At 41.3% G+C, this 16,049-nt stretch overlaps 2 protein-coding genes across 2 annotated transcripts; one reads left to right on the top strand and one right to left on the bottom strand.

Annotated features, from left to right (window-relative positions):
• Positions 1-280: 280 nt before the first annotated feature.
• LOC134823878 (serine/threonine-protein kinase pim-2-like) lies at positions 281-734 on the bottom strand. Its single transcript, XM_063835474.1, has 2 exons — positions 605-734; positions 281-543 (listed from the first exon to the last, which is right to left on the bottom strand). The coding sequence occupies exons 1-2, from the start codon at positions 732-734 to the stop codon at positions 281-283; spliced, it is 393 nt and encodes a 130-aa protein (XP_063691544.1).
• Positions 735-7,390: 6,656 nt separating this feature from the next.
• Positions 7,391-14,534, top strand: LOC134824124 (peptidyl-tRNA hydrolase 2, mitochondrial-like). The gene is made up of 4 exons (XM_063835859.1): positions 7,391-7,507; positions 12,679-12,796; positions 13,290-13,396; positions 13,553-14,534. Exons 1-4 carry the CDS (start codon positions 7,409-7,411, stop codon positions 13,745-13,747), a joined length of 519 nt encoding a protein of 172 aa, XP_063691929.1. The 5' UTR covers positions 7,391-7,408; the 3' UTR covers positions 13,748-14,534.
• The last annotated feature ends 1,515 nt before the right edge of the window (positions 14,535-16,049 follow it).

The raw sequence follows: 16,049 nt of genomic DNA, 5'->3' as shown, positions 1-16,049 counted from the left end.
TTAGAACAAAATCAAGGATAAAAACCATTTTTAGTCACAAATTTGTATCCATGCTCCTCATTATCATTTAAATCACAATACCAAGTATATACCAATTTCTCGAAAAACTAGATTACTACTTATTAAGCCTAAGACGTACACTGATCAGAGAATTGATCGAAATAACTAAAGCGGACTGCCGGAATTAGCAGTTCTGATCAACCCACAAAACATCTCCAGAATGAATTGATCGCATTTGAAAACAGTTCATTAACTATGAGTAGGATTAGCTTGTGGTTCATTAAACCACCGATGTTTCAACAAAACTAACAACATTAAGCCTCTGGTCTGCATCACTCTGTATGCACTGGTTAATAACCTCCTTAGCCAGATCGTCTCCATCATCCAGCCACTGTAATCTAACATAGTCTCTGATCTCCGTCTTATCGTTAAAAGGACAGTCTCCAGCGATGAGGCAGTGGACCAAACAGCAGATAGTCCAGACGGCAGCAGGGAAAGCGGAGTATTTCTTCTCTCTGTAGTACTCCGGAGGGAGGTACACATCTGTTCTTGGTAGGTGGTGTCATGTAGGGTAACTAGGGTTCCAGGGTCGGGGACAGTTTACTGGACAGTTTACCAAAGTCTATCAGCTTGGTCTGGAGGGTGATGGGGTTGAGGAGGATGTTCTCGTCCTTGATGTCCCGGGGACGAGGTAGTGGACAACCTGCCGGGTGATAACTCTGGAAGCAGTGCATGGAGGTGAGAGGTCCGTGTAGTTGAAGAGATCCATCTCATACATCCAGTAGTTGTTTTTCCTCGTCGTAGAACACCTCCAGAAGGGACACTAGATTGGGATGGTAGAGAGGCAACCACAGTGCCACTTCATCCGGGACGTTCTTGTTGAATCTGGGGCACCAAGTCTTCCTTGTATCACGTGGTGACCCCCACTGTCGCTTCACTATAGTGAAGGGGGATACAGGGGGAGCCGCGCACTTCGTGCGCGGCGGGTCATACAACGTATGACAAGGTCTTCCGTAAGCACTTCATATCAGAGACGATATTCACCGCACACTTCTGTTTTGTGTCCAGGACCGAGGTCGATACATACCCTCCAGATCCAATTTGATCCACCAGTATGTAGTGCAGATCTGTCTCCGTACATATCGTGTGGGTTAGAAGCGAAGCTTTTGTACAGTCGAGGTAAATGTTTGGGTAAGAGGTTATCAAGAAAGTTGGAGCTGGAAAGTAGAGATGAACTAGATGATGCACTCCAACCTTCACCTCCCCTTATTCATACCGCCCCTTATTTCCCGTATCATTATGGGAGGGATAACTAAACTGTTAGGCACGAGTAATTACGTGGTCACGTGACATTACGTAACGATCATTACGCGCCTAATTAAGTGTGGATTTTTAAGAGCCCTAATAGCTGCACTGATTGCTTGATAACAGCCGTATGGTGAGTCACGTGGTGAGTATACCCTTATATGGGTATCACGTGACCCAGCCACTGGCTGTCTAAGACTAGAGTGCAGTTAGTCTAGCAGACATTCAGTGTTATTAGACTAGAAGTATTCAAGACAAGAAGCTTCTCACATGTGTAATGTAGCTATTTGTGCACAGAACTTCTTTTCTGACTAAACCTGAAAATTCAAACTATTAGTTAATTATGTATGTTTGGAAAGGGACAAACTTGTAGGTTCGCACTTTAATTGACGATGTCAATTCATGGCAGCTCGGCGCGGCACAGTAGCGCATCTCGCCGATCTAGTAACGCATCGCGCTACAAGTTCGCACTCGACTTCTTCAATATGGCGACATCATTCAAAATTGGAAAAACGTCAGAAAGTACTACCTCGATTTACCATACCTTTTCTCTTTATCCCACAATTTTCCTTTCCCCAAACTATGTGGTAAATCGGGGCCCCTGGCTGTATTCCGAGAGGACTAAAATTAAGAAGGAGACACGGCTTACGAATTGTAATAATTATAAAGCTTATTGATTGGAAAAAGCGAGCGACCGATTTCGTTCTCGGTATCAATTTGCATTTACGGACGGTTATTCAAATTAATATCATTTCCTTTTTTCTTTTTTTTTTCTTAAAAAAAAAAAAGAGAGGCTGGGCCTGGTTGGCCCACGAGAGGATAGCATATGAATGCTTTGCCTACCTCTGGGGTATGGCAGTCCTGTGGGAGGATGCCGCGGTGGAATCAAGATGTGTAATCAAGGATGATGGTAAGTGTTGTGGGGTGTGTCATAGATGAACGCTTAAGTGGTGGTTGAGTGTGGAAGAGAGAGGCGAAATAAGACGGCGTTAAAGTAGTCGCTATGTTACACCTGTCTGGTCCAACTCCTTTGGCACCATTAAGCGTTTAGTGTGGTTTGCAAAGTTGACAATCATGGTGGAGATGTGTTGGTTGTCGAATATGTCATTGACAGAGAGGTATTAGTCCCGGAAATATTGACCTCTTATTTGGGCAATAGCCGGGCACTGTCCGAGAAAGTGTGAGACAGTCTTCTCTTCGTCGCCGCATTTAGGACAAGCACTTGTGTCTGATTTGCGAATGGTGTGTAGGTGTTTGCTGAGGCCACAATGTCCCGTGATGACAGGGACAAAAGGATTTCGCTATTATTTTGGCCAAAAATCGCGATACTGGATACCGCGATTTTTAACAGACTATACATTAAACTATACATAAAATTTGTCGCAAATAATGAGGAAAATCGCGATTCCGTACATGCCGCGATTTCCTTTTGTCCCTGCGTGATGAGGTGCACTGCAGTTCTGTAATTTTGTTTGTTGTTACTGAGTGTAGTGTTGAGATTTTTGATGATGTTGATGTTTAATTTTTGTGTCCAAGTGTCAGTTTAGTGTGTCTGGGACCATCAGTAATCCATGATTCTTGATTAAGTTTGGTGACTTTGTCGTTGATATGATCAGGCGTTTGATGTAAGATTGTTGTAAGATCATGTCCTTTTGTTTGGAAAAGAGAGACACTGGTAGCGGTACACTCTACCCATGATTATGGGTTTTGGTCAAATATCATCTCTTTTTGATTATAATGTCAGGATAATTTACAAAGCCGAAATGTACACTCATAACTTCATTAATATTACATATTAACATTAACAATTAATAACGAGGTAATTTCAACGATTTCGAAATTTTACCTTTGAAAACGTTTCCTTGCGTTTAGGTAGGCATATCTGTTTATAACTGACTGAGCTGAATATGGCACTTTTTACTCATTCAAGTTGTCATTAAATTCATATACATATAATGCCATTTAAATATCGTGGGAAAGCAGAATTTATTCGAAATCACGAATGAGCAAAATTCTCACCTTTCGCACATGTAAACTTTGAGCGGACATTGTGTGCGCATACAATACTGAATCACCGTAAATTTTTGCATAGTGGTATTTTATATATAGTTTGATAAGCATGCAAAGTTTCAGAAGATTTATTGTAGGTTTACACCCTACCAGGACGCGCGCCGAGTTGGACTAGACAAATATTTTACGAGTATTCAGTATCACCCGTTAAAAGATTTCAAAAAGAACTTGTATCACAACGGGACTCTAAATTTGATAAAAATCGTGAAAATAACAATTTTCAGTGATTTTAGCAATTTTAAATCAATTTGGGCGTGTGCCCACGTGTGCAAATTTTCGATGTTCAACTTCAAAACTAGCCTATAACACAATTTAGACCTTAAAAAAAGCTTGATTGACGATGTCAATCCGTCGAGATCGTCGAAGCAAGAATGCTAGTTTGCGCGGCGCGTCGAAGCGGCGAAGTCCTCCAAAAAAAAGCAAAATTGAGCCCCACAACCCAAGAAATGGTCCAACACCAAAAAATACTAATTCACAACTTTTGCGTTTTTATAAAATTATTCTTCGAAAACGCACTAACTTCCTAGCTTCAATAGCGAATATTTTTATTATGAAGGAGCAAGGTAGGAAAACTTTCCGGTAAATTTTTAGAATGCCGTATTTACCAAATTTGCTTAAAGTACGACCTTAAAGGAAGAATTTTAAGTATCACGTTAAAGTGACACTTAAAAAGTTGGACCTTAATCGAAATTCGTATTTACCAACTGGAAATAGCTCGTACTTTAATTTATAGGTTGACCTCCCACTTATGCTCTAAGTGGGAGGTCAACCTTTAACAAAAATTGTTATTCACCAAAATTTTATCACTGAACTGACACTTTAAGTGCAGAATTAGATGTATTGTAATGTATTGTATAAGAACATGATGAGTATCAGGAGGTAATTAGGGGAAAATAGACTGCTGAGAGATTAAATAGAGAGCAAGATTAACAAATTTTACTAATTATCAGGAGAGCTGTTAGCACAAAGCTATCTGGAGGTAAACCAATGTTTGCGAGTTGCTGTAATATGTTTCTGATCGAAATCCGTTTGTCTGATTTGTTTGCTCCTGATTAAACTTTAGTAAATTTGAATAATGAATGAGTATTGAGTTACGACGACTTGTTAAACCTACAACGGCAGCGGGTAGAATCTAGAGTTATTCAGCGCAGGCCTGTCTAAGAGACCGATTTAACCTACTGGAGGCATACGATGACGTAGATTTTTACTACCGATTTCGAGTCAAGATAGAATGTTTTCTTCTCATCCTCCAAGCCGTAGAGCCCCTACTTTCTCAGTACAGGAAACAAACCAATTCCCCATTGTGCCCGGTACAGCAGCTCTCTGTGGCGCAACGGCTTTGCAGATCTCTTGTGGCGACATTCAGCAAGCTCAAAGAAAAAACCCTCGTTGGGAGTGAAGAACGAGGTAAAGAATTTTCCTGCCTCGTCATCTCACCTTAAGTTTAACTGTAAGAGGACAACAACAGAAGAGGCGTACCAGGAGCGGGCAGAAGAGATACATCAAGCGAGAATGGGGATGCTGACCACGCAGCGAATACAGATGTCAGAAAGGCATGAACTGTGGATGGAGATTTTGAAGGGCCTTACAGTCAATTTGGTGCCAACCTCATCCCGATTACCATTTTCAGGTGGCCTTCCCTCCGAGCTTGAGGGTGAAAACATAGCTGATTTTATTATGAATATTTTACTTTCACTTCAATATTTACACTATTTTTACTCTTGAAACGCTAGTGTTTTTATAGTTTTTCACACGGTGCAAGTACATAATTAACCGTTAAATGAGTAGAGATCTTAATTGTAAATGAGTCAAAATCAATACGTTTAGCTCTAATATGACAGCTATAATAATATAACCGCTAATCATAACCAACTATAATATATTTTAGAATATAACTGTTACATATGTAACAGATTTTAAACTTTAAGTATGAGGTCTGCAGATTAAGGGTGACATAGGTGTACCTTAAAAATAGTCGTTTTAAGTGTGAGTTTAAGTACGAACTTAAGTATGACTCGATTTGGTAAATACCAATTTTGAGGGATTTTAAGTGTGACACTTAAAAATTAAGGGTGACACTTAAAAGAGAATTTCGTGAATACCATTTGTAGAGTTGCCACTTAAACTCCTTTTTAAGTGCGACCTCATCCTTAAACTGCTGTTTAAGTATGACCTAAAGGTTGGTAAATACGGCCCTAAACAATTATTTAATTTTAATATGCCATCACATTTTGAAGGGCATTTCAAGTTTTTAAAATGGTTAACTTGATGACGTCATCAAGTGGTAATGATGACGTTAAATTATTTTTTGATATAACGTTAACTGAAATGTTGACATACGTTGCATGCCACTTTTCGCGCGCGAAGCGCGCGCCGCCGAAGGGATACGAAACATGTATCAACTGAAATGTAAACAATTATATTGAAGACCTGTGCACTGTGGTTCAAGATGAATGTATTTTTTGATATTTTTGAATCTACAAATGGCAATGCCAAATGCAATGTTTGATCGTAAACTTGGTTTAAGCTCCCCCTGTGTTATACTAGACTAGCATGTTTTTACATGCCAGTGTGAGGACGTGAGGTGTTGCTTTTCGTTTGTACATTGTTAATTAATTAAATAAACTGATTTTCACGCACTATTTTGCACCACTTTTTCACAAAAAGAAACTAGCGCGGCGCGCGCTATTTTGAAAAAAATGTTGACAAGTAATATTCAATATTTTCCAAATGTATGACATACTTGTATATATCACGTCGTGACTCCCACGGTCGTTTCACTATGATGTAAAGAGAGTAGAGTTTCTACGATACAGCTGGGGAGCCGCGCACTCGTGCGCGGCGGGTCATATACAACGTATGAAAATGACATACAGTAAATCATTTAAAAATATCTAAAAAGTGCTCTAAGCTAAATATAAAAAGCTTTATTTATAAAAAACAAATTTTAGTAAGTTTTATTAACGTGTGATACTCGTAAAATATTTGTTTCAAATATTTTAAGGACCGTCGACGAGTCCAACTCGGCGCGCGTCCTGGTAGGTTACAAACCTTTAATAAGTTGTACAAATAGAAAATTAAAAACAAATTTGGAATTTTACGTTTTATTTACAATCGCGCAATCAAACAAAAATAAAAAAATCATTAGTTCATAGTTTCAAGTTTAAGTTTTATTGTTTATAAACATAATTTAAAAAAAAATCTAATTTAATTGGTATCTCGTTTTGTTGTTTCAAAACACCCAATTTAAACCGCACGTTTTGTTTAATAATTACAAAGTAATGGATATACGCGACAGTTTACCTCAAAAATAAAATTCAGTGTTAGTTGAGTTATAGTTGCTTTCTGAATACACACGCGCCAGAGCCAAAATCTACCTCCAACAAAGATTATATGCCCTTCAGTTTACACCAATCGGGCTCTTTTTCTAAAACATAAAACATGAGTGAGATTTAAGGTCATCGATTAATTCATAGTGTTTGCACACATCACATATACTTGAGACAGTTTAAATTGCCCATTTTATACGAATAGTTTTGCAGATATGTTTGTCCTACAGCTCTTAAAATTCACCATTTGTTCAGTCAATTCATAATCTACACTATGCCGTTGTTCATCACCCTTACTATTGTATGCAGACACCCCCAATGCGGGGATTTGGCAAGCAGATTCTGACACAGACTGCACTTACCTATACCCTACGAGGGTCAATCAGTTACTGTACGAGTTGAAGCAGTTTAGTGATCAAATCTTAACCCTTTAACTATTGGGTACACAAAATTATCCCTATTATATTATTTAAAGGTCATGACATGTGCTATTATAGTCATGTTGACTAGATAATTTTGATGCTCTTTGTCATATCGATTTTATTTTGAGTTCATCATTCGAATTCCCCCTGTCAGATTTTGAGATTGTTGCAGTTCCATCTTCTATTACAGTTTTCAGTTTTCAATCCCCCCCTTAAAGTGGATTTGATCTTTGTTTGTAAATGTAACGAATTAAGTACATAGAATATAACATTCAATTCCTCATGCAGCTAAAACACATTATGAACTTTGGAGGTTTGCCAACCATCTTGATTTCGACAATTACGGGGGCATTGATTGGGTATCTACTCCCCAAACTGCAGGTAATTTCAGTCACATCAACTTAAAACTTGCTTTCAATATTATTAAGGCTATGAAATTATAATTAAAATGTTTATCAATTGATTCTGGGGAAGAAACGGGAGTCTCCACTTTCTATATTTAAAAAAATACATCAGACCAGGTACAGCGGCGTAACAAAGGGCCCTGCTGACCCTGCTGTGTGGGGGGAGGACCCAAACGTCGTTTGAATGTAGGACAATTTTGAAAAACTCACCAGAAGTACTAGCAATACTGCGCATTTGCTCTAGAAACACACTTTTTTAGAGATTTCATGGTTGTATCCTCGAAATGGTGGGACACTTCATCCAGTGGCGTAACGACTGCCCCTGCTACCCCTTCTAGCAGGGGGCGGGGGGGGGGGGGGGGGGGGGGGGGGGGGCAATGACTACTTTTGGGGACTTGGGGAATTACGTCAACGATTTTACCCCGAGTCCCCATGATTTTTAGTCCCCATTAGTCCCCAAAAGTCTCCATTAGTCCCCATTTAGATTTCAAAAAATCTGGCTTCTCCAGACCAGATCGTAAACGTCTCAAGACTGAAGTCTAGAATATTTATAAATGGTCACTGGACATTCCTGACTTCTTGGGAGCTACTTGAGGGCTGTTAGAGTACCTCAGATAAATTAAGGGAGGGGGCGGGGGCGACTACCAATGACAACATTGAGGAGACATATTGCATATATACGCTTATTTTATCAGATTGATCTAGTAACACGAGTTGTAGCGCAAGGAAAATAAACGCATTATCAATTTTTCTTATTACTTTTGTATTGATTTGTTTGAAATGATATGCTCAGTAATTTGAAATTGGCGTTGGTTTCTTTTGTTTTTGACGATCATTTATGAAAATATTCACAAAAGAGTACTTGCCAGTGCTTAAAATAAAGATCACCCAAGTCTGTTCACAGAACGGCTGTTATAAATACTCATTCACCCATCATCTAACATCTTGAAGTGTATTAGGAGGGTAAGGCGAAGGGTTAATTCATGATTTTTCATTCGATTATAAGATGGGTCAAAAGATTCAAGAGTTCAGCAAGTCGGCTACTTCTACCTTCACGAGAGCTAAACTTCAATTTACCTCAATCTGAACTGACTTGTACAGTGGTAGAACGGTCCTCCTGGATCCTCCTCCTGGGTCCTCCTCCTGGGTCCTCCTCCTCCTTCTCCTCTTCAGTCCTTCTCCTCCTCAGTCTTCCTCCTCCTCCTCCTCCCTCTCAGTCCTCCTCCTCAGTCGTCCTCCTCAGCCATCCTCCTCAGTCCTCCTCCTCCTCCTCCTCAGTTCTCATCCTCCTCCTTCTCAGTCCTCCTCCTCCTCCTCCTCCTCCCCCTCCTCCTCAGTCCTCCTCCTTTTCATCCTCCTTCTCTTCCTCTTCAGTCCTCCTCCTCATCCTTCCCCTTAGTCCTCCCCCAGTCCCCCTCCTCCTCCTATTCAGTCCTCGACTACTCCTCAGTTCTCCTCAGTCCTCCTCCTGGATCCTCCTCCTGGGTCATCCTGATCCTCCTCAGTCTTCTTCCTCCTCCCCTCCTCAGTCCTCCTCCTACTCCTACTCCTCAGTCCTCCTCCTCCTCAGTCCTCCTCCACAGTCCTCCTCCTCAACGGTCCTCCTCCTCCTCTTCATCAGTCCTCCTCCTCATCAATCTTCCTCACCAGTCCTCCTTCTCCTTCTCCTCCTTCTCCTTAGTCCTCCTCATCCTCCTCATCCACCTCCTTCCCCTCCTCATCATTCCTCATCAGTCGTCCTCCTCCGCCTCCCCTCCTCCTCCTCAGTCCCCCTCTTCAGTCTTCCTCCTCAGTCCTCATCCTCCTTCTCCTCAGTCCTCCTCAGTTTTACTCCTCCTCCTCCCTCTCAGTCATTCTCAGCCATCCTCATCAGTCCTCCTCCTCCTCCTCCTCAGTCCTCATCCTCCTCCTTCTCAGTCCTCCTCCTCCTCCTCCTCCTCCTCAGTCCTCCTCCTCAGTCATCCTCCTCAGTCCTCCGCCTCCTCCTCCTCCTGGGTCTTCCTCCTGGGTCATCCTGATTCTCCTCAGTCCTCTTCCTCCTCCCCTCCTCAGTCATCCTTCTACTACTACTCCTCAGTCCTCCTCCTCAGTCCTCCTCCTCCTTATCAGTTCTCCTCCTCATCAATCCTCTTCACCAGTCCTTCTTATCCTCCTCCTCCTTAGTCCTCCTCATCCTCCTCATCCACCTCCTTCCCCTCTTCTTCCTCCTCTTCTTCCTCCTCTTCTTCGTTCTCCCCTCCTCAGTACTCCTCCTACTGGACTACTCCTCAGTCCTCCTCCTCCTCAGTCCTCCTCCTCCTTCAATCCTCTTCACCAGTCCTCCTTCTCCCACTCCTCCTCCTTCTCCTTAGTCCTCCTCATCCTCCTCATCCACATCCTTCCCCTCCTCATCATTCCTCATCAGTCGTCCTCCTCCGCCTCCCCTCCTTCAGTCCTCCTCAGTCCTCATCCTCCTTCTCCTCAGTCCTCCTCAGTTTTACTCCTCCTCCTCCCTCTCAGTCAGCCTCCTCAGCCATCCTCCTCAGTCCTCATCCTCCTCATATTTCTCCTTAGTTCTCCTCCTCCTCAGTCCTCCTCAGTCCCCCTCCTCAGTCCTCCCCAATCCCCTCCTCCTCCTCCTCCTATTTAGTCCTCCTCCTCCTCCTCCTCAGTTCTCATCAGTCCTCCTCCTTCTCAGTCCTCCTCCTTCTCCTCCTCAGTCCTCCTCCTCAGTCATCCTCCTCAGTCCTCTGCCTCCTCCTCCTCCTGGGTCCTCCTCCTGGGTCATCCTGATTCTCCTCAGTCCTTTTCCTCCTCCCCTCCTCAGTCATCCTCCTACTACTCCTCAGTCCTCCTCCTCAGTCCTCCTCCTCCTCCTTATCAGTCCTCCTCCTCATCAATCCTCTTCACCAGTCCTTCTTCTCCTCCTCCTCCTTAGTCCTCCTCATCCTCCTCATTCACCTCCTTCCCCTCCTCGTCATTCCTCACCAGTCATCAGTCATCCTCCTCAATCCTCCTCCGCCTCCTCCTCATCAATCCTCTTCACCAGTCCTCCTACTTCTCCTCCTTCTCCTTATTCCTCCTCATCCTTCTCATCCACCTCCTTCTCCTCATCATTCCTCATCAGCCATCCTCCTCAGTCCTCCTCCTCCTCCTCAGTCCCCCTCTTCAGTCCTCCTCCTCAGTCCTCCTCAGTACTCCTCCTCCTTAGTCCTCCTCAGTTTTACTCCTCCTCCCCCTCCTCAGTTCTCCTTCCTCCTCATCCTCCTCCTCCTCCTCATCCTCCTATTCAGTCCGCATCCTCGGTTCTCCTCAGTTTTCCTTCTTCTCAGTCCTCCTCCTCCTCAGTCCTCCTCCTTCTCAGTCTTCCTCCTCCTCCTCCTCAGCCCTCAGGTCCTCAGTCCTTCTCCTCCTGAGTCCTTCTTCTTCTCCTCCTCGTTCTCTTCCTCCTCCTCATCAGTCCTCTTTATCCTCCTCAGCCCCCTCCTCCTCCTCAGTCCCCTCCTCAGTCCCCCTCCTCAGTCCCCCTCTGCTCTCCCTCTTCCTCACTTTCATCTCTCAATAATTTGTTCAATTTATAATTATTGTTGGTGTTATTGTTTATACAATTTATTGTTATACTAAAATGTTTTTAAACGTATTTGAGTCTGACTCAAAATGTGCTCAAGAATCTTTTGGCTTAACAGAGTTTCACTCTCCAGAAATAATAATATGGAAAAGTTGTTACATGATATTTTTCATTTAAAAATTCCCTTTTCATCCCTTTTTATGTTATTCTTTGTGCCTAATTGAGGATTAAAAGTTTGAGAAAGGACCATGGTCATTAACCGTGCTACCCATTTCTGCAAATAGCCTGTTACAAATTGTGGAGAAAATTTAAATCAAAAGTTACAATTTTTGTCCGTTTTTGTCCGTTCGGTACCCTATTTTCTGAAAACGGACAAAATTGAACGGACAAAAACGGACAAAAAATAACATGAGCTCCCCCCCCCCCCCCGTAGAACACATTACAACCGGGCTTATCATTTTACTTTTAAGTCAGATTTATCCTACTCTTATCTTGGACAAAACATCTCGATCGTATCGTTATTAAACTAACTTGAAAACCATAAATAACTGTCAAAAATTCTGGGGACTTATGGGGACAAATGGTGAATTACGTCAACGAGTTGACCTCTAGTCCCCATGATTTTTAGTCCCCATTAGTCCCCAAAAGTCTCCATTGGTAGTCATTGGCCCCCCCCAGGGGGCGGCACCTTAGGGGGGGGGGGGGGGGGGGGGGGCGGTATTTTTCCTGGATTTGGTCTGATTTCACCGAAAAGCGCCTTATTGGTGTACTGCCCTGTCGAATTTAGCGTCCGGTCGGGTACCATTTTTGCTTCAGGGGGCGGCAAAAAGCTGTAGGGGGCACCAAAAAAAGTACCCAACTTTTTTGCGGGGGAAAATTTCGGCGAGCCAAGCGAGCCGGCTCCAGATAGGGGCGGCAAATTTTGATCAGCAGGGGGGCGGCACAAAGTAACGTTACGCCACTGACTTCATCAGATATCCTGAGCTACTTGTCAGTGATTTAGTCTTATGGGAACCTATGCATGGTAGAGCACAGCAAGGCCAACCAAGACAAAGCTACTTGTATATGTTACTGAATGAAGTTGGGACAAGCTCTAAAGAGGAACTGCGAACCCTGATGCAGGATAGGGACATATGGAGGGGTTTTTTGGTGTAGATTCGACTTAGTTCCGACATAGTAGTAGTAGTATCCTCTAAAATCACCTAATTTGTCCAATTTTAGGGAGGGGTGCCAAAAGAGGAGGGGGTGCCAACAGGGGGTGCTTTTTCGGCAAGGGGAGGGGGGGGGGGGGGCGTCAACAGGCAACGTTACGCCACTGACCAGGTATCATAGACTTTTAGGCTACATTTGTCACAGATAACACATTTACTGTGCGGTAAATTGGGGTTTTACTTGAGGTAAAATGTGTTGTTTCTGCCATCGGAAATTATTTGGTTACTGGAAAGCCTATTCTTACATAAATTATAATTAGTTAAGTCATAATAAATCGATTTCGTGGCAGTAGCAATATACATGTTATTCAATTATTCATCCCTGAAGACAAATTGTCACTAACACTAAAAGTGTATCCCACCGAAAGATTTAACAAAGTGACTGTTCAGGCAAGGATCCAGAAGAGAAAGAGAGCAAGCCTGAACTATACCGAGGATGATAACCTTGTGTCTGGGGACACTTACAAAATGCTACTTGTGGTCAGGATGGATCTCAAGATGGGCAAAGGTGCAACTCTCGTTATTTTTCATAATACTAGTTGAAGTTTGTAGTTTATCAGCTTCTTCACACCATTTATTTTTGTCAACCTTACACTTTTAAAAACATAACTTTACATTTCACTAGGACACTCACATGGCAAAAGTAAAGTAATTCTCTAATACACTAATTTACCCAAGTAAAGCCACCACAGTGACCCACACACACACCAAACTTGAATTGATTAACATATTATTTTCACTATAAGATGAGGGTGCACACTGCACACATGTTGTGATTTACACACGTGTTGCAATTTACCTCATCCCCCATCCCATCAGGGATAAAAGGATTTCGCGGTAATTTTGGCCAAAAATCGCGATACCGCGAATTAAATTTCGCGGTATATTAAACTATACATAAAATTTGTCGCAAATAATGGGAAAAATCGCGATTCCATACTATAATACATGCCTCGATTTCCTTTTGTCCCTGTCCCATTATCTAATCTGTATATAATCAGGTAAAGTAGCAGCACAGTGTGCACACGCAGCTTGCGGCTCTGTTGAGGTAGCAACTAAACGTAACCCTGATATTCTTAAAAAGTGGAGAATGGAGGGACAGGCTAAAGTAAGTTTGGAAAATGTGTCATTGCAATGAACTTCATTGCCATTTTAAGTAGACTCAAATATTTAAATCTTGGTTGAGACTTAGTTAAAAAGTTTTGAACTATTTAATAAGAGTAAAACTTTCTAAAGAATGTAATTAATTTTCTCCTCCCCATAGGTTGTAGTAAAAATACAAACGGAAGAAGAACTAATAGCTCTAGGGAGAACAGCGTCTGACCAAGGTGTATTATCGTATATAGTGCGGGATGCAGGCCGTACCCAGATTGAGGCTGGGAGTCGGACTGTATTGGCCCTGGGGCCGGGAAAGAAATCTGATATCGACATGATTACTGGACACTTGAAACTTTTGTAGGGAGTTTTAGTGGTTTTAGTCAATGATTTTATGTACTGTTCTACAGTTACAATTTTTATGTTTTGATTATGGGGTTAAATTATTCGTAGGATTTTGAAAAACTTGTGACACTTTTATAAAACTTATTTTAAACCTGGCCTAATGAAAACGTCGAGCCGAGCAATTGTTACAAGTTAAGATTTTAATTAGGATACACTCTTAGTGTATACCAATTACTACTACATACCAGGAAAAGGCAGCAAATAGGTACAGTAGCAATCCAATTTAAATTAACCAGGTGGTAGTATAAAAACGGGAATTAGTGCACTTGGTGCGCTGCATTATGCGCTCCATGCTGCTTCCTATATACGGCACGCACTCTGCAGTGTATGCTACTTACAATGTTGAATCATCTCTGTTACTATTGGGTGATGGGTGTGTTTATATAGTTATATTGCTGTGGTGTGCTGATGTTGGTTGATGGTGATGTGTGCTTCTGTTCGTTTTGGTAGTGGGCTGGCTGTTTTTACTGTTTAGTTTCGTCAGGTGAGAAAGGGAGAGAGTGTTTGTTTGTTTGTTGGGGCTTTTAAAGTTTAGTTGCGTTATAAAACATGGTGTAATATTGTTTAGATAACATGGTGATAAGTGATTGTACCTATTGTCGTTACCTAAGCTTATGCAAGTTCATTGCTTCTTTTAAAGATTTGATTTTAATTAAATTTATTAAATTTAGGCTTTTGGTTAGTAGGCTATGATTTGTAGTTTTATTTTATTTTCTAATTGATTTTTCTCGTTTAATCTGTTCAAATGATGAACGTTTTCTTAGCTGGTTAAAAATATTAGGCAGATGTTATTATATATGGTCAAATGTGGCAAGATAAACTAAAAACACTGTTTTAAGTGTTACGCTTTCTCTGAAAAACGTAATATGGGGAATTTATTCGTATATATAATCGTATCTCGTTTGATTTAATTTTACCAAATTCTAAATCCCATCACTGCACCGTACTGGTAATTCTTTTTACCAACATTATCACCAAGTTATTTGAATTACTAACACTGCGTTACGATTTTAGGTAAATGGCAAGTTCTCTAGATATTTCACAATGTACCATATGACTATATGATGGCTGACTTGGTAAGTTGTAATTTGTAATTTGTAATTTCATAGGTCAATTTAACTGCCCAACTTTTTAAAGGTTTTCATTCTCTTATATAAAGCTAGACCCCTGGTATATTCCAGCAACCAATGCTTTACTTTCAGCGTCCTGATAGGCTAATTTATGGCTGCTGTTAGGTAGTTGTGAATTTAAAAATTCAACAACTCAACATTCCCTTAAAAGCTTAAATTCCCTTAAGAACTTAACTCCCCTTAAAAACTTAACTTCCCTCAAAAATGTAACTTTCCCTCAAAAATTCAACAACAGCCGAATATGATTTACACATGTAATTTGAAAGCTCCGGCTAATAAAACATTTCGTATACGAGATTTCAAGTGTAATCTTTACCAGGAAACTATTCACTATTTACCGTTCCCTCCGAGACAACCCCGGTAATTGGAGGTGTATAATGTTTGGTTTTCAAGAGAAATTATGACATGTCTGTATGTCCGAGGCAAGGGTTTCTTTTGAGTTTCATCCCTATATTGTTATTAAGGCATGATCAAGTATTATCTTCTAAACTTGTAATATGTACTTTTCTCACGCCTACTTATTGCAACATGTTAAAATCGGTTACTCATCACGTTGGCAAAGAACAATATTAGCAATATTAAATGGGCGTGGTCTCAAATATTCGAATTTTCAAATTATGGCGACAGAAGTTATAAGGCCTAACATATGTGTATTGTGTAGTAAACTTTGCCCCCCCCCCCTCTGGTCTCCCCTTTTGTTGAACATTTGAAACCTTAACATTCAAGATGTTGCAGCATGTATACCATGTATACACATGTATACACAGCATGTATACCATGTATACACATGTATACACATGTATACACTCTCCGTAGTATTATTGGGGAATAGGGTAAATGTATTAGCCGTGTAGCATAATGATTAATGAACAGTAGTATTCGAGTGGTGGGGATCTTTGCAGCAGCTGTTTAGAAATTATATTTATACCACTGCAGCTTGGGGTAAATTGGTCATGAAATCTTGTTATAATTGGTCTTCAACAATTGGTGCAATTCCTGTGAGACAATATAAGGTGGGCAAAACTCCATCTTTTTATTTAAACCTATCTTGAGGATGAAGATTCATGGTTACTTTACTGTTTTAGGTTCTTATACTTACCAAATATGCTGAAAATTGGGACTATTATTTTC

This window comes from Bolinopsis microptera, chromosome 12 (genome assembly GCF_026151205.1).
Source record: "Bolinopsis microptera isolate Bmic1 chromosome 12, MBARI_Bmic_1.0, whole genome shotgun sequence".
Lineage (NCBI taxonomy): Eukaryota > Metazoa > Ctenophora > Tentaculata > Lobata > Bolinopsidae > Bolinopsis > Bolinopsis microptera.
Note: the sequence above shows the minus strand (reverse complement) of the source record. Positions and strands in the feature narration are given on the sequence as shown.

Bases quoted from the DNA above. Each gene is read 5' to 3' on its own strand.
- LOC134823878 (XM_063835474.1), bottom strand. From the start codon at position 734: ATGCACTGCTTCCAGAGTTATCACCCGGCAGGTTGTCCACTACCTCGT. The intron at 544-604 runs GTAAACTGTCCC...TACCAAGAACAG, and splicing joins AGACTTTGGTAAACTGTCCA to ATGTGTACCTCCCTCCGGAG.
- LOC134824124 (XM_063835859.1), top strand. From the start codon at position 7,409: ATGCAGCTAAAACACATTATGAACTTTGGAGGTTTGCCAACCATCTTG. The intron at 7,508-12,678 runs GTAATTTCAGTC...GTGACTGTTCAG, and splicing joins ATCTACTCCCCAAACTGCAG to GCAAGGATCCAGAAGAGAAA. The intron at 13,397-13,552 runs GTAAGTTTGGAA...TCCTCCCCATAG, and splicing joins GAATGGAGGGACAGGCTAAA to GTTGTAGTAAAAATACAAAC.